We start from the raw sequence: 15,302 nt of genomic DNA, 5'->3' as shown, positions 1-15,302 counted from the left end.
CAATTAAATAAATTAAATTGTTCCTAAATAAACACTTAGTCTTGTAATGACAATTTCCAGATAATGAGTTATAAGTGGTGAAAAAAAATGATGAGTATATAATTTCACCGCTTACAAATCACCACGTGAACAAATTGTGAAAAAAGTTATAAAAATGGTTGTAATATTTGACTTACTCTATTAATTAACACCATTTTTTGATTGTGTTTATTATCATCTCTATCACTTGTATTTTAAAATGAGTCTCAATTCAGTAAGGATGGGTTGTAAAAGTTATATGTTACATCATACAATAAGAGATTGTCACATCAATATTTTACTTAAAATTTAATTCATCTTATCACTCCTAATAATATCTCAATAAACTCCCAATTTGGTTGGATTTATATATAAGTATTAGAATTGATTAAGTGTGGTCATATTTATTCTTAAATATGTGATAAGATGATGTAATATATTTGAATTGGATGGATAAAATATGGATTTTACACCAAGTTCTTACAAAATTTAATCTCTTCTAAAATTTTTATATTACACTCTTTTACTTTATTTTTGGTAGTGTAAATTCCTTGGCCCAATACAGGTATAGAGAATAAATTAAATCGATATATTGAAATGAAAACATATGAATTTCACTATAAAAAGATGAACACTTCAATATTATTAAATTATCAATATCATCAAAGAAAAATAAAATACAAGGACAGAAATGATAACAGAATGAGTTTCACTATAAAGATAAACACTTCAATATTATTAATGTAGGGACATTGGGCTCAGTAATTTATGAAGGGTGACCTAAGAATATCTTTTGGGCTAAAAGCCCAATCCGAGGACATCAAGTAATCTAAGGGTGTGTGAATGTTAACTCATAAAGAAAATACTAAGTAAAAAAGCGATAGTGTCATAATAAATATGTCCGAGGAAGAGTGTGTCATCGGATAGTGAAGCCGAGGTAATAGAAGGGAAGGTTTGATATCTCCAGACTATGTTATAGAAATTCCTATGGTTTAGGGAAGATATGGTACACGTGGAGGATAAGAGAAAGGGCAGTGGAATATCTAAGATAAAACTGCTGCCACCGCCCCCGCATTAAAGATTCTACAACTGATATGCTGGCCGCATTAATGGAGAAATGGGACCTGAATATCAGGTTTGAAACTTGGCCCCTGTCTCCAGAGACTTCAGGAAAAATGGATGGGACAAGTATCTAAACCAGCGTTATAACCATGAGGTGGAAGAGGAGAAGGGGAGAAGGAGGGAGTATAAAAGAAAGAAGGGACCTTCGGTAATAGGGGGATTAGAGAGAGAAAAGAAGAAAGAGGAAATTGGAGACTTGACGATTCATAATTGTAATCTGTCTTGAGAAGCAGCATTATAAACTATTATCGGATTGTGTCCAAGGAGGAGTTTTCATTCATATTTATATAAACAACTCCTTGTTTGTGCCTTTGGGCCGTAAGCCCATCTTTCTTTATTGTTTAACCATCTTAAAACCTAGGTTTTAAGCCCACTCTCTACAAATTTATTGTAAAAAGGCATTTCAAGCCCTTTCCCTTCTGATTGTGGGTCAGAGGCTCGAATTGTATTCTTACAATTAAATTATGGGATGTACAAATGATACTATTAAATTATCAATATCCTCAACACTATTATTTTTGTTAACGATAATTTGGAGATCTAAATTGGCGCCATTATTATAATTATAATATAGTGGTATAATTTATATTGGGATTAAAAGTGAGAGAGAGAATGGGAAGAGAGTAAGTGGAAACATATATGAATTAATATGATTTGATTTGATGGTTTAAGTTCATAGTGAAAAGCCCTTGAAACATTTTTTTTTTTTTGTTGAGAAGTGCCCTTGAAACAACTATATTGTTAATGTCTTAATGTATGTTACAATAAATTCATTATAATGGATTACAATAACTTAGATCTTGGATCTTAATCTCTCTAAAAAAAAGTATAGTAAATATAACTAAATAATACCAAGACCAATACACTACTATTTTAAATATTATTGCATGATTTTGTTTGCACCCAAATAATAATTTATTGGAATTGGAATAGTGTGGTCAAAGACTAGTACACCACTACTTTATATATAAGTATACAAATAATACTTATCACTACATGTTTAATATTATTATTAAGAAATGAGAATTTTTTTTTAAAGTCATCTAAATAAATTTGTTTAAGTATTATGTAAAAAAAATCAATTTATATTCACTTTAAGTTCTTACATTTTATTGGTTTCAAAAAAAAAAAAAGTTTTTACATTTTATTTGCCGATAATTATAATTGCACCCTTATAGTTTTTTTTTGTTTGTTGGAGATCCCCATATAAGATTGTTTTTACTTCATTAAAGCAATGCTGGAGAGAAAAAAAAATTGGATCGTAATCTTAATTTACACACTTGAATGCCTTTTGGAAGCCCATAAGTAAATCCCAACTCATTAATATTGTTCATGATTTCTACGTCTATCAAGATTCTAAAAAATGTATGGAACTAGTAGATCAGGAAGTATAAAGAGTGTACTCAAAGTAGTTCAATTCAAGAATCTAACAAGTGTCTATTGTTCATAAGCCTTTTCTTTTAGATCACATGCCTTTTCGTTTAGTTTTTTTGACAATTGGATGTTGGGTATTTGAGTTGTAGTAAATTGGTGGAGTTTTGTTAGAAGTAAATGGAACGTGCAAAGCTGAATGATGAATATGGCAATGGGCCTATAGGTTCCAATTCTCTCAAACTCTTTTGCTTTTCACCACTCTTTCCATTACTTTACTCTCTCTGTATTGTTAATTTCTTCCAATATCTCAACGGTGATCCCTCATAGAACACTACTTTGTAAACCCATCAACTTTATCTTTGATTAAAATTATTTATTTGTATTAATACCACAATGATATGCCAAAATTTTGAAATTTTAACCATGTCATTGGCATGTTAAATACCTTTCATGTAAAATTTGGCCACATTGGTATGATTTTGTTTCCACCAATCCACTGTTATGTTGGATACCATTACGCGATTTTGTTTCCACTCGAATAATATTTATGTATCACTAAATATTAATTATTACTAAGAAATGATATTATTTTAAGGACAAAAGTTAGACAAAAGAGGTAAAGGAACTAAGTAAAATGGGGGCAAAAGCCTAACGATGAAAAAGAGAAGGAAAAGAACACATGATGAATGAACATTGAGTAATGATACAAACTTGAATCCAATGGACACAAAACAATTCACAACAAGTTTTACATTTGTTTATGTAGCAAATTGTTATTGGTAGATGATAAAGTGCTGTCAATATTGAGCTCATATGAGAATTAATGAAAACCTAACAACTTAGTTGTTAAGAAATTTGTTGTAAACAATGTCAATTTTGAGTTTAAAGAATCTCATTCAGTGGGGGAAAATGTCAAAATCCAAATTATCCTTCTCCTCAACATCTCCTTCACTAGTTTCTTTCATTCTCTCTCGAACTCTTTTCTTCATTGAGGAAAAGAAGCAAATATGAAATAAACACTTTTTCTCGATCTCTCTCCCATTGTCCTACAAAGCTGTTGTTGGCATTGCTCCATGACACCACCGAGTTTGTCTCAGGGTCATCCACCATCGCATAAAGCTTCTTCAGGAATGGTGGCAAATCATTGGAAGAGCTCACCATCGATCCCTCATCATTTGCAAGACCTTCCATTGTTAGAGAGAGAGGGAGAGAGGAAAGTGGTTTTGTGGGGTTTGAGGGAATTGAGGAGGAAGAAGGATGGAAGGAAAGTAGAAATACTGGGTTTTTCTGTTGGCTATATTTCAACAATATATTTTTGTGATAAAGTAAAAGGAATAATACATAGATCTAAGAAAAAGCAATAACACAAATAGATGTACAAGGCAACAGTAATAAACAAATACTGAATATATATATAAAGAGAAATCTGCAAAGAATTAAAAACTCACAGACCAGATGCGTGAATGATGAATAAATCAGATCAAGTCTTGTGTTTGACACAATCTTCTTAAAGCAGATTCCGCCCCTCACACAATCATTGTAGTACTTTGAGACTCACGGACGTTTGCCTCTCAGGATAAAATGATCTACAGCACGAAAATGAAGCATACAAGGTCGTGCTCTGCGAACTACTCAATGTCTCTTGCTCTCTCTTTGACACAGAATGAATGCACAAAAATTCTCACTTAAGAGTTTTTTCTTCAAAAACTATTTTTAAGAATGAGGGACTATGCAAAATCATACGTTACTGAACAAGTATTCTGTTTTAGTAATAACTGTTGTGCACAAACTAACTGACTCAAAAAATTAAAATAATAAAATATAAATATTTGGACAAGTAGGCTCAGTCCACATATGCCAAAAGCCCAACCCATGAGCATATAAACTCATATATTATCTTCTTCTTTTTTTCTATGTGGGACTCAGGATTTTTACTACTTTTAATAATATCTTTAAGTGAACATAGAAATATCAATTTCTTATTCACTCCATGCTATTTTTCCAACATTTTCTTTTCAAAATCCTTAAAATTTTCTTTTCTTTTCAAATCCTTAAACTTTGTTCCTCTTGTTCTAGGTTTTTTTGTTTTTGTTTTTTTCGAGAGGATGTGGAGTTTTTTGATTTTATGGGTTTTTTGTGTGTTTGTTTCCTAAGAAAATTTCTGGGTTTATGGGTTTGCTAGAGATTGGGTTAGTTACTGTGTATATGGGTTTGTTTCTTGGATTTATTTTTTGTTTTTCGGGATTTGATGGAGATTGGGTTGGGTTGCTGGATTTGGATTTGGGGTTTGTTAGAGATTGGTTTGGTTGCTTCTTGGATTTGGGAAGACCATGAAGAAAATTTCTAGTTAGTATTTAATTTTTTTTTTTCTTGTTTTTGTTTGTGTTCTTCTGAGATGGGTTTGAGTTCTTGGTTGTTGGGCTTGGTATGTGGAGAACACGAAAAACAAGTTGAAGAACATGAATATTAAGAAATTAAAATTTTAAATTAATTAGATTTAAGGTTTTTGTTTAAATTTAATTTTTTAAAATTCTAACGTGGCTTTAAAAAAAAAAATTAATATGCTGACATGGCATATAAAAATGCCAATTAATATTCTTAAATAATATTTTAATCATCATATCAGTGCCACATCAACTAATAAGGTGTTCCGTTTACCACCTAGGACTTTGACGTTAGGGCACTAACGGTAAGGACACAAACGAGATCGCTTTTTTTTTATTTTAGGGACTAAAAGCGATAAAAATAAAAATTAGGAGTGAAAATCGCGTGAAAATGTAGGGACAAAAATGTAATTTTCACCTATTTTTTTATTTTATTTTACTATATGGATTTTTTTTAATACATTTATATGTGTCCAACCTTACTAATTTGTTGAGAATTAACCAATACCAAAATTTTGGGATCAAGACTCCATGGTTGTATTGACTATCATTTTCAGAAGTCAGGAAGTACCTACTTTATTTGAGGACATGCTAGGAAACTTGTAAGCGACTTGGAGGCTTGCTCACAAAAAAAATCGACATTATTGTAACGAATATAATGAATTCCAGTCTGGTCATCTTACAAAAATACATTGACAATTTCCCACACAAATACACAATGAATACCAATCTAGTTATATTACAAAAATACATCGACAATTTCCCACAATAACTCAACATAATTTCAGACATTACATATGCATATATGATATATCACACATCGAAACTTTGATGAAAAAAGAAGTGCACATTTAAAAACTGTACATTATTTTGTACTTCTTCCTCGCAAATATGGAGTACAACTACTGATGACATTAAAAGTATTCAAAGCGCATAAGAAGCTTCACAGATGGGTACTTCTCACCCCTTTCATTATGGAGTGGAACTGCTCGAATCCCGCTTCTTAGCTCCGAAACTGGTATGCATGTTTGGCCTCCAAAGTCATCTTTTTCAGACATGTCATACTCATGAACTTCAATCCGAAGCAAAGCCAGTTCTGGCACAGTTAGTGGGAATTCAAACTCCTCATTCCAAGTAGGCACCCAGTTGTCCTCTAATGTCTTCGTTTTCTTCATGATAGAATCAGCAGACACTCCAGCAATTCCTACCTGCATACAGATTGATAACATCATATTTTACATCAAGAAACCTTTGAAGAAGGTCATGAGTAGTTTGGAATTTTCAGAAGGGCACCCTGAGAAGAGATAGTAATGGTTGGGGGCAGCAATTACATGTCAATAATACAAGATACAAGATATTTCACAACTTATTGAACTGGCAGATTGTGATTAGTGCAACATCACTTTCACTAGGACCACCAGTAACATCACTTATATTGTACACCAATCACATTTTGCTCTCCGCAGTTGTGAAAAATGTTGTGTCATTGGACTGATTGATTGCCTATATTTGGAGCTCTGTATGAGATGAGGTTGATCTCACAAGCGAACAGCAAAAGATGAACTAATTTCACTAAATCCAAAACTGCTCGATAAAAGGTAAGGCACCCATGTCAAACTTGACTGAAGACATTAATAAGAATTATAGCAGAGGAGGACGGTAGTCACACCATAGGTCAAACTATAACAGAATGCAGCTGTATAAATCAAATTACTTTTGAACATTCAGTTGACTTACCCTTGCATAAAAATCTGGTGGGGAATATGCATCAAAGTGCGTGTGACGGAAATCATAATACCATCCTTCCCCCATATACACAGTGACCTATAAAATAACAAGAGAACTATAACCCTTGGTCGAGACAAAAATAAAAAGAATAAATAAAAGCACTTCTGTTAAATGCTTAAGGAAACTAAATAGAGTCAAAAACCCTAGCAATAAAGCACTCACCTTTAAAGTTTTTTTCACCGGCAACTTAACTTTAGGATCAAAGACCTCATTATGTGGGCCAGTCTTCAATAGGAAATCTGGTTTTTTAACATAACCACACCCGCCATTTGCTCTGAACATTCCCTGCATCAACCAGAGAGATCGTCCGTGTCCCTGTCATGGGAAACATATTCCAGGAATTTAGCAGAGGTAAACACTTTGAGAAAACGTTTTTCTCAAGCTGAGATTACTATTAGAACCCAGAAAAGACTTAGCTTATCGACCAGTGAGCATCACGGAGACACTCAATGGTAACAGCATCTCTTCCTTTCCTATCATAATAGTAGTGCCATGTGGGAAATGAAACACACAGTCATGCACATACATGCACGCATTTCTGATCTAATAGCTCAATTTAAAAGCAAACACTACTATGAATTTTCTGGTATAAAGTTTCAGATTAATTCATGATTATTCTTGAGAACTTTAGAACAGAAGGATCCATTACACAATATAATGTCATAAACATATCATTGGTATTTTTAATGACTTACCCCCCCCCCCCCCAAAAAAAAAAGCATAAAAACTAAAAACCGCATATTTATCAAATGACAAGGAATCAGAAAAACAAGAAATCCCTGACTGACAAAGGATTAAACAAGAAATCGTCTAACAAAGAATTAAACAAGAAACAAACAAACCTGCATATTAAATGCAACCATTTGAGCTCCATGAGTCCACCCTATTAGTGGGTTGTAATTTGAAGAGTCAATGCGTGTACCCTTTGGATACACCCTCAGAATATTATGCTGGGTAAAGCTACAACAAATCAATCATCCAAACATGGAAATTTTTGTTATTTAGAAATCAAGACAGAAATATATATTACAACATATAATGTCAAATCATGTTATTATGTTACACTGGAAAACATATATGGTAGTTGCAGGAAACCACTAAGTGATACAGCACATAATGCCTGCATGTGGATCAAAGAATCAGAGTCACCAATGGATGTCACCCCTGAGACCTGTCTCAGACAATATATATTATTGCCAGATAATCGAAATCCCACCAAAAGAGGCCCTTCCTAACCATGATTATCAGAATTTTAAAGTAACTGATCAACCAAAATAGGAAGTGCCATCCTATTGACTCAACTGTTAAACAGGACCTCTAAAAATTTGTCCTACCTGTCTGTTCATTAATCACATCTACTGCATCAGTACAGTGCTTCAAAATCATCTTAAGGCCTTTCAATATCAAATATTTAAACTACTGTGAACTTATTTTCACTAAGCTACTCAAAAAGGCAGCCTGAATGATGCTCTTTTCATGAATATCAACAAATGGGCCACATTCTTGTAAAAATTAAAAAAAGAACATGCCACAGGCACAACAAAACTCTCTTTCCAGACCCCCATCCCCCAGGAAAAAAAAAACCCTTGTATCAATACCTGACAATCTCTTTTCCATAAGTGGCTACGGCCTTTTCAAGTTGTTGCTCACTTAAGCTAAGACGTCTCACTTTATCAGGGTCCACCTTGAAACATTCCTGTAATCCACCTTTTGGCTTCCCAGCATGAATGGTAATTAAACGTTTATATTCAGGTGCTTCATGTTGCTGTAACTTAGTATCTCCATTATCAAGATCTTCCTCTTCATTATGATCTTCTTCATCCAAATCATGCTGTCAGGACATGTTAAGACAGCAAGTGAGAATTAAAACTTGGTACCTCAAGTAAATCAGCATATTATATAAAATGCATCTACAAACCTTGTCATCTAATCCAGACATGCTTTTCTGGTGTGTGAATTCTTTACCCCAAGCAGCTTCATCACCTGACTCCTTTCCCTTTTGGGGATCATTTTCTTTTTCCTTAACTTCTTTGGCCTCAAGGTATTCCTTTGGAGGTTTGGTTGATATGATTATCCTTCTCTTTAAGGATTCCGGGGATGGAAACTCCTTCAAGCTTTCTGAGCCAGGAGTAAAGAGTATGTCTTGAAATGTTTGAGTGACCATCTAGAAATTGGTGAAAAATTTGTAAATTAATAGAGCAATAGTGCTGAAATACCACAGAAAATAAAATACTCACCTGAGCCACTTTAGCCTGAAGATCTGGAGTAAGGTGGTCTTCTAGAGTTATCACAACTGGATAATCAGATGCAGTAAAGGCATGCTCCTTTATACACTTCAAACATTTGAGGAGTTCCACAGGAGTAGTCAGTGTCCTATACAAGAAAACAATGTCCAAATTTGTAATATAGCAAGTAGCATAAAATTATTATAAAAAAAGCAAGTAGATATAACTAACTCAAGGAAACCCTAATCCCAACTACATGGGTCAGCTACATAAATCCACTCCATCCAGCCCAATCTAAGGGAATATACTTTGTTAGTATTGTTACCCTTATTTTTGAAATAAAAAGATACTTGTGAAACTGAACCCAAAAAAAAAAGGCAACTGCTGTGTAAACTATTAGAGAAAGTGCATTCATTATCCCAGCATAGAAGGATTTAAAAATTTTCCCATTTTGGTTTTTGATCATATTCTCCACTTTTGATTGTTAGGTGATGTGCAATTTTATGGGGAATTTTCAAATCTCATTCCTCGTAAGTTCAACTCATTTGCTCATGATCGTATCAAAATCTGAAAGGAAGAATGATACTATCTTTTCCTAGTATCAATAGTTGCTAGTTTCTCTTTTCTACTAGGTTTTTTTTTTTTTTTTGGGGGGGGGGGGGGGGGTGGGGAAGGGGCTGTTAGTATCTATACTCAAGACTCAAGATCCAGACAAGAATCAGGTAGATTTTCTCAAAGAAAATACAATTTCACTGAAATCTTATGTCTAAGTTTCACAAAAATGAGAGGTCTCTCCTACCTAGAACAATTTGTAAGCTAAACCATACCTTCCATGAAGAACATTTACATTATCTTTTGTGGTATTTGGCCATAAATCCAACTCAATTACCCTCACTCCTCTCTCCAGCGCTTGTTTGATGGGGACATCGCTGCAATCACTACTGAGTTGATTCCCAGTTAAATATGAATTGTGGCCCGTATATATGAAATAATGCGACAACGGCGCATTCATATCATGATGCACCTGAAACATACCATATGTTGAAAATTGAAAATGGTTACCATACAAAGTGTTGTACTGAAAAAAATTTAAAGCTGCAATTTTAATTACTTAACAGTTGCATTAGTCCTTAATCTGCTTCACTAATAGTTACAAAAAGTGAAACAACTAAAATGTAATGTAAGCTCTATACAACAAAAACACAAAATATAGAAATTTTAAAGGATAATTATTACTAACTCTCACAATTTAGTTCATTAACTCTCAATCGTTACATTAGAGTTCCCAGTTCCATCCAAATTAACAAATTTAGCAGCTTAGGGATAAACAATTTACCCATTGTGGTTAAGCCCAATCACAATTTAGTCTCACACGCCTTCTAAATTGAGACCTTTAGCACCCCTAGATTTTTATTTTGATAATCATAATTTAATAGTTACAATGAGGAAAGGGGATTTGAACACTGGATGCTAATGATACTTTGTACGAAGCCCTAACAATTTCATTTTAGTCCAAAACTTAGGGACTCAAATCTCAAATGTAACAATTAGCTCAACTAGTAAGATCTCAAGTTCAATCCCACTTACACCAAAAACTGATTAATGTCTTAGTCTGATGATAAAATAGGTTGGAACTCTCTTTAAAAAAAATCTCAAATGTAACAATTACAGGTTTGTGGACTAAATTATGATACGGCTAAACCGGAATAAGATGAATTGTAATCATCCAAAAAAACAAATACAAATACAGCAACCGTATACATTATGACAGCCATAATTTTTTTTAAAAAAACATAAATTTAGTCAAAATAAAATACTTCCAAAAAATAATTAAAAAAAAAAAATCCTTAGCTAAATTCTACTTTTACATTTAGTAACAACAACAAAACAGAATTGACCATAAAAGTCTTCCACAAAATGCGTTACTCAATTTAACCAACTCAGTGAGGGAAAAAGTTAGATTATACCGTCCGAGAATGGAGAGGAAGGTTAGAATCAGAGAAGAGGTACTTCAAGAAGGCTTCGAGGTTGAGTCCCTTGCGATGAATGTGCCTGAGCTGATCGATGATGGCCTGAGCATCCGATTCGGTTACTTTCTCTTGTTTCTGAACTTCGATCAGGAAGTTCCGTAACCGATCGGTGGTCATGATCCCATTCTCGGCGTACTGACTGAAAAGGTCCTTGATCTCCTCCGGTGCTTCCGTTACGGCTAGCCTGAACCGCCTATGGAAGCAGAAACAGACTCTGTAAGTCTGTTTGGACATTGCGTTAGTTCAATTCTGGAAAAAAAAAAATGGAAAATGGAAAAGTGGATTTTCTTTGTGAGTTTGGAGAGTGTGTGTCTGAGAGAGTGGCTTTAGATTTTTGTTGTTGCTATTTGGTTTCTGATAGAATGCGGTGGTTGTGTTTAATGATTCCATTTAAGATGGGGAACTGTTGTGGGACCGTATGCTTATATACTTTTTACGTCGGGAACTACTTAGGTGTTGGAGCCAACTTAAAATAATATACTATACTAAAAAAAAATAGTTTGCTTTGGTATATTCCCTTTTTTTTTGTTTGGCTCTTTTGCATCATAAAAATAAAATAAAAATTGTGTGTGTATGTGTGATCTGAATATATATCATGACTAGTTATTTTATTTCTTGTGGTTGGTGTCCTTAGGTGACTTATTGTGATTGATATAAAGAATACTACAATCACATTCTTTTATAATATTTTTACATGGTAAATTTTTACGGATTCTTATTTAGATCTGTCACTAACTTTACTTTTTTATTTACCAATAGTTATGGTAAAAAAAATTATAAAAAATTTATGATTTTAGCATTTTTTTTTAATGAAGTAATATCATTCTAATAATAACTTACTAACCTTTGAGCACGCATGTGCTCAGACGCTTTTTTATTTTTATTTTTTTTTAGAATTTGATAATTTGCATCCATTATTATTAGGAATTATTATATTTTTCAATCACAAAAAAAAAAAAACTTAAGGATGTGATAAGTTAATTTACAGAGCTAATTTCTAATAAAAATTACATAATTATCTTTGAAGTTGTACAATCAAGAAATAGTGCCTCTCAAAAGAATCCAATTTTTGACCTTTATGCAATCTAACAAATTTGTGAATACGTGAACCCTATTAAAGAGGAAAGGGAGAAAAAAACATCATCGTTTTATAAGGTAAAGTAATTGTTAAAATAGTCGCAAATAAAAATAACATCATCGTTTTATTTTTTTAAGCAATTTAATATCAAGCAATGAAAAAGTACAAACAAATAAACAAACTATATTTTTTCATAATGTCAAAATTCATCTCAAAATCGACCAGTTAATTTTTTACATTTATCAATTCAATGTACAATCGATCTGGCTAATCAAGGAGTTCAATAAAACAATTAGACAATATTAAAGGAACATTCAAAGACTTGCGAACATTGTTTTGGAACTTTTTTTTTAATAATAAATTTAATGCAACGGAATATGTAAACAATGTATTCTGTAATGGTAAATAGTGGCATCAGTTTGAAACGAATAAAACATGAAAAAAAAAAAAAAACCTATATATCATAATTTTTATTGAAGTTACAATGTCATCTTATATATTAAAAAAGTAATGGTATAAATTAAAAAATATATATTATATGATCTTTTTTTTTGAGTTATTAAAAAGAAGTAAACAATGACATAATTTAAATAAATAAATAAAAACCTTAAATTTTTAGGTTGACATACCTTCTTCTTATGAATGATCGTGCTGGCTTTATAAGAAAATTTTTCTGTCGAAAAATTTATAAACTTGCGAGTCTCTTTACCAACATATGGTGTTGTTATATATATTGGAAAAAATTCCAAAAAAAAAAAAGTTATAGTATAAATTAAAAAAAAAAACACGTCATATCATCATTTTTTGGAGTTATAAAAAAGAAGTAAACAATGACATAATTTTTATTAAAAAACCTTAAAATTTTAGGTTGACATACCTTCTTCTTATGAATGATCATGCTGGCTTTATAAGAAAATCTTTCTGCCAAAAACTTGTAAACTTATGAGCCTCTTTATCAAAAGACGGTGTTGTTATATATATTGGGAAAAAAAAAAACCCAAAGGAAGAAACAAAAATAAATAAATTCCAAATGTGAAAAAGGACAAAGGAGTTTATTGATATCAAAGGAGGATGTTACAAAAGTTTGAGGTTGACAAACATTTTTCCCAGATGAATGGTTGCGTTGGCTCTGTCATAAAATTCTTTTTTGTCAAAAATCCTGAATGACACATTTACAAAAAGTGATAAGGTTGTTGCTTATCTATACTACTATTTAAGGGGTTTCTCTTATTTGGGATCCTCAATTTTAATGTTCAAAATACCCTTAAAATTATTAGTTTGTAAAGCTGAAATTCTAGGGTTATATATGTAAAATTTCTAATTTAAAAATTCCTAAATTTGAGAGAGTTGGAACTAAAATTTAGGACCAAACCATTTGTATATTGCTTTATTTTTTAATTTAGATAAAATTTAGGAGTTTTTAAATTAGTAATTAACATATATAATCCTAGAATTTAAGGTTATGGTTGGTAACAATTTTTGTTTTCTATTTTCAAAAACTTGTTTTTGAGAATATAAAGAAAAAACAATTTTCTTGTATTTTTGGAATCAAAAACATGTTTGGTTAGTTGAAATTTAAAAAAAAATAGTTTTTTGAAGAAAAAAATAGAAAATACAAAAATATGTTGTTACTAGGATTTGAACTCTAATGCTAACTTATTAAATGAGTTAGATTCATTAAATTAAATGCATATTTTCATTGACTTTTGAAAACTAGAAACTGAAAACAACCTTTTGCATGTTTTCAGTTTCCTTCACAAATTGAGTTTTGAGAACATTTTTTTTTTTTGTCCATTTTGAGTTACCAAACAAGTTTTTTAGTCTCAAAAATAGAAAATTATTTATGGAAACGAAAAATAAAGGGAAAAATAATTACCAAACATACCCTAAGCTTTACAAACTGGTAAATTTGAGGGTATTTTGGGCATTAAAATTGAGAATCTGAAACAGAGGAAACCTCTTAAATAGTAGTATAGATTACTAATTTAATAAATTATTTTAAAAAAATAGAAAAAAGTTATGTTTGTAGTTCGTAGGCTTGGTTAACTATTTATTTGTTTAAAATACAGTACAAAAGAAAAGGGATTGTATTTTTTTTTGGGAGTGAGATCACCAAAATTAGCTCAAAAAGCTTCTTAAAAATATTGACCTTTTTTGGGCTTGTCAAACGCACTTGTCTTTGGTTAACTGGAATATAAATAAAAAGAAGGAAGAGACACCAGAGTTATTGCACTGCCACGACAATGCCAACAATAAAGAGTGCCCAAGGCATCAAGTCTAAATTGATCAAAATACAATTCAGGGATGAGCAATAACAACAAAATTCTAGGTCATATCTCCTCCCCTTTTGGCCATTTTGTTAGCTCATATATCGGCCTTTCTTGAAATAGTGTTGGATTTTGCAACGAGGAATTCTTCTTAGAAGAATTTTGCAGTCATCAATCATATTCATAAGAGATAAAGGTTTGGAGTATCTATTATCGACAATAAAAAACATCGACAATAAAAAAAGCAGTAGCATTTTTATGTTAGCTTATAAAGAATAAATTCAATAAGAATGAGGTGTAAACTCTTTGGTTTACACCAACCAACAAGGACATGTTACATCAACTTTTTTATTGAAGACTTGTTGTAAAATCAATGCATTCTAATACACCTAATAACATTTTTTTTTTTTAAAACCCTATCTCACATTATCATACTAGATGTGAAAATGAGTCCCTAAAATCTCATCTCCCTCCTCAGCTTCTCTGTCTCCCACCACAAACCTCGCTGGACCTCCGTTTACCACCGCATACCTCGTCGGACTTTTGTTCTCTGCCACATCAATTCGCCGGAGTTGCTATTCAAACCTTGACTATGGAATACGACACTTGAAGATCTGTTTTGCTATATTTGAAGGTCTCTTATCTTGTTGGCATTCAAATCTTGACAGTGGATTTGCACACAATTTTGTTTGTTGTTCCATAGTTAACATAAAATCTTGTCTTTTATTGAATGGGTTTATTGTGTTTATTGATACAGATATGTGCATTGAAGTCACGTATTCCCATTGTCAAGGTTGAATTGATTTGTGTGATTTCCGATTTGAAAAAAATTACTGTTTCATGGAAGTGATTTTCGTAATTACCTATCAGAAATTTTGATGAATGTTGATTTTGTATGGAAATGTACAAAATCACTTCCATGAAACATTTCTATTTTTTTATAAGTATTTGAAAATTTTATGATTTTTGATAGGTACAAGATGGGAACAATTGAGAAACGATTGAGAATGATTTTG

General features: G+C 32.0%; 1 protein-coding gene across 1 annotated transcript; it reads right to left on the bottom strand.

Moving 5' to 3' along the window:
- Positions 1 to 5,517: 5,517 nt before the first annotated feature.
- LOC142639304 (phosphoinositide phospholipase C 2-like) lies at positions 5,518 to 11,320 on the bottom strand. The gene is made up of 9 exons (XM_075813509.1): positions 10,879 to 11,320; positions 9,739 to 9,935; positions 8,924 to 9,059; positions 8,605 to 8,850; positions 8,285 to 8,517; positions 7,529 to 7,646; positions 6,849 to 7,001; positions 6,636 to 6,722; positions 5,518 to 6,106 (listed from the first exon to the last, which is right to left on the bottom strand). The coding sequence occupies exons 1-9, from the start codon at positions 11,173 to 11,175 to the stop codon at positions 5,813 to 5,815; spliced, it is 1,761 nt and encodes a 586-aa protein (XP_075669624.1). The 5' UTR covers positions 11,176 to 11,320; the 3' UTR covers positions 5,518 to 5,812.
- Positions 11,321 to 15,302: the final 3,982 nt, after the last annotated feature.

Source organism: Castanea sativa, chromosome 6 (assembly GCF_040712315.1).
Source record: "Castanea sativa cultivar Marrone di Chiusa Pesio chromosome 6, ASM4071231v1".
NCBI lineage: Eukaryota > Viridiplantae > Streptophyta > Magnoliopsida > Fagales > Fagaceae > Castanea > Castanea sativa.
Note: the sequence above shows the minus strand (reverse complement) of the source record. Positions and strands in the feature narration are given on the sequence as shown.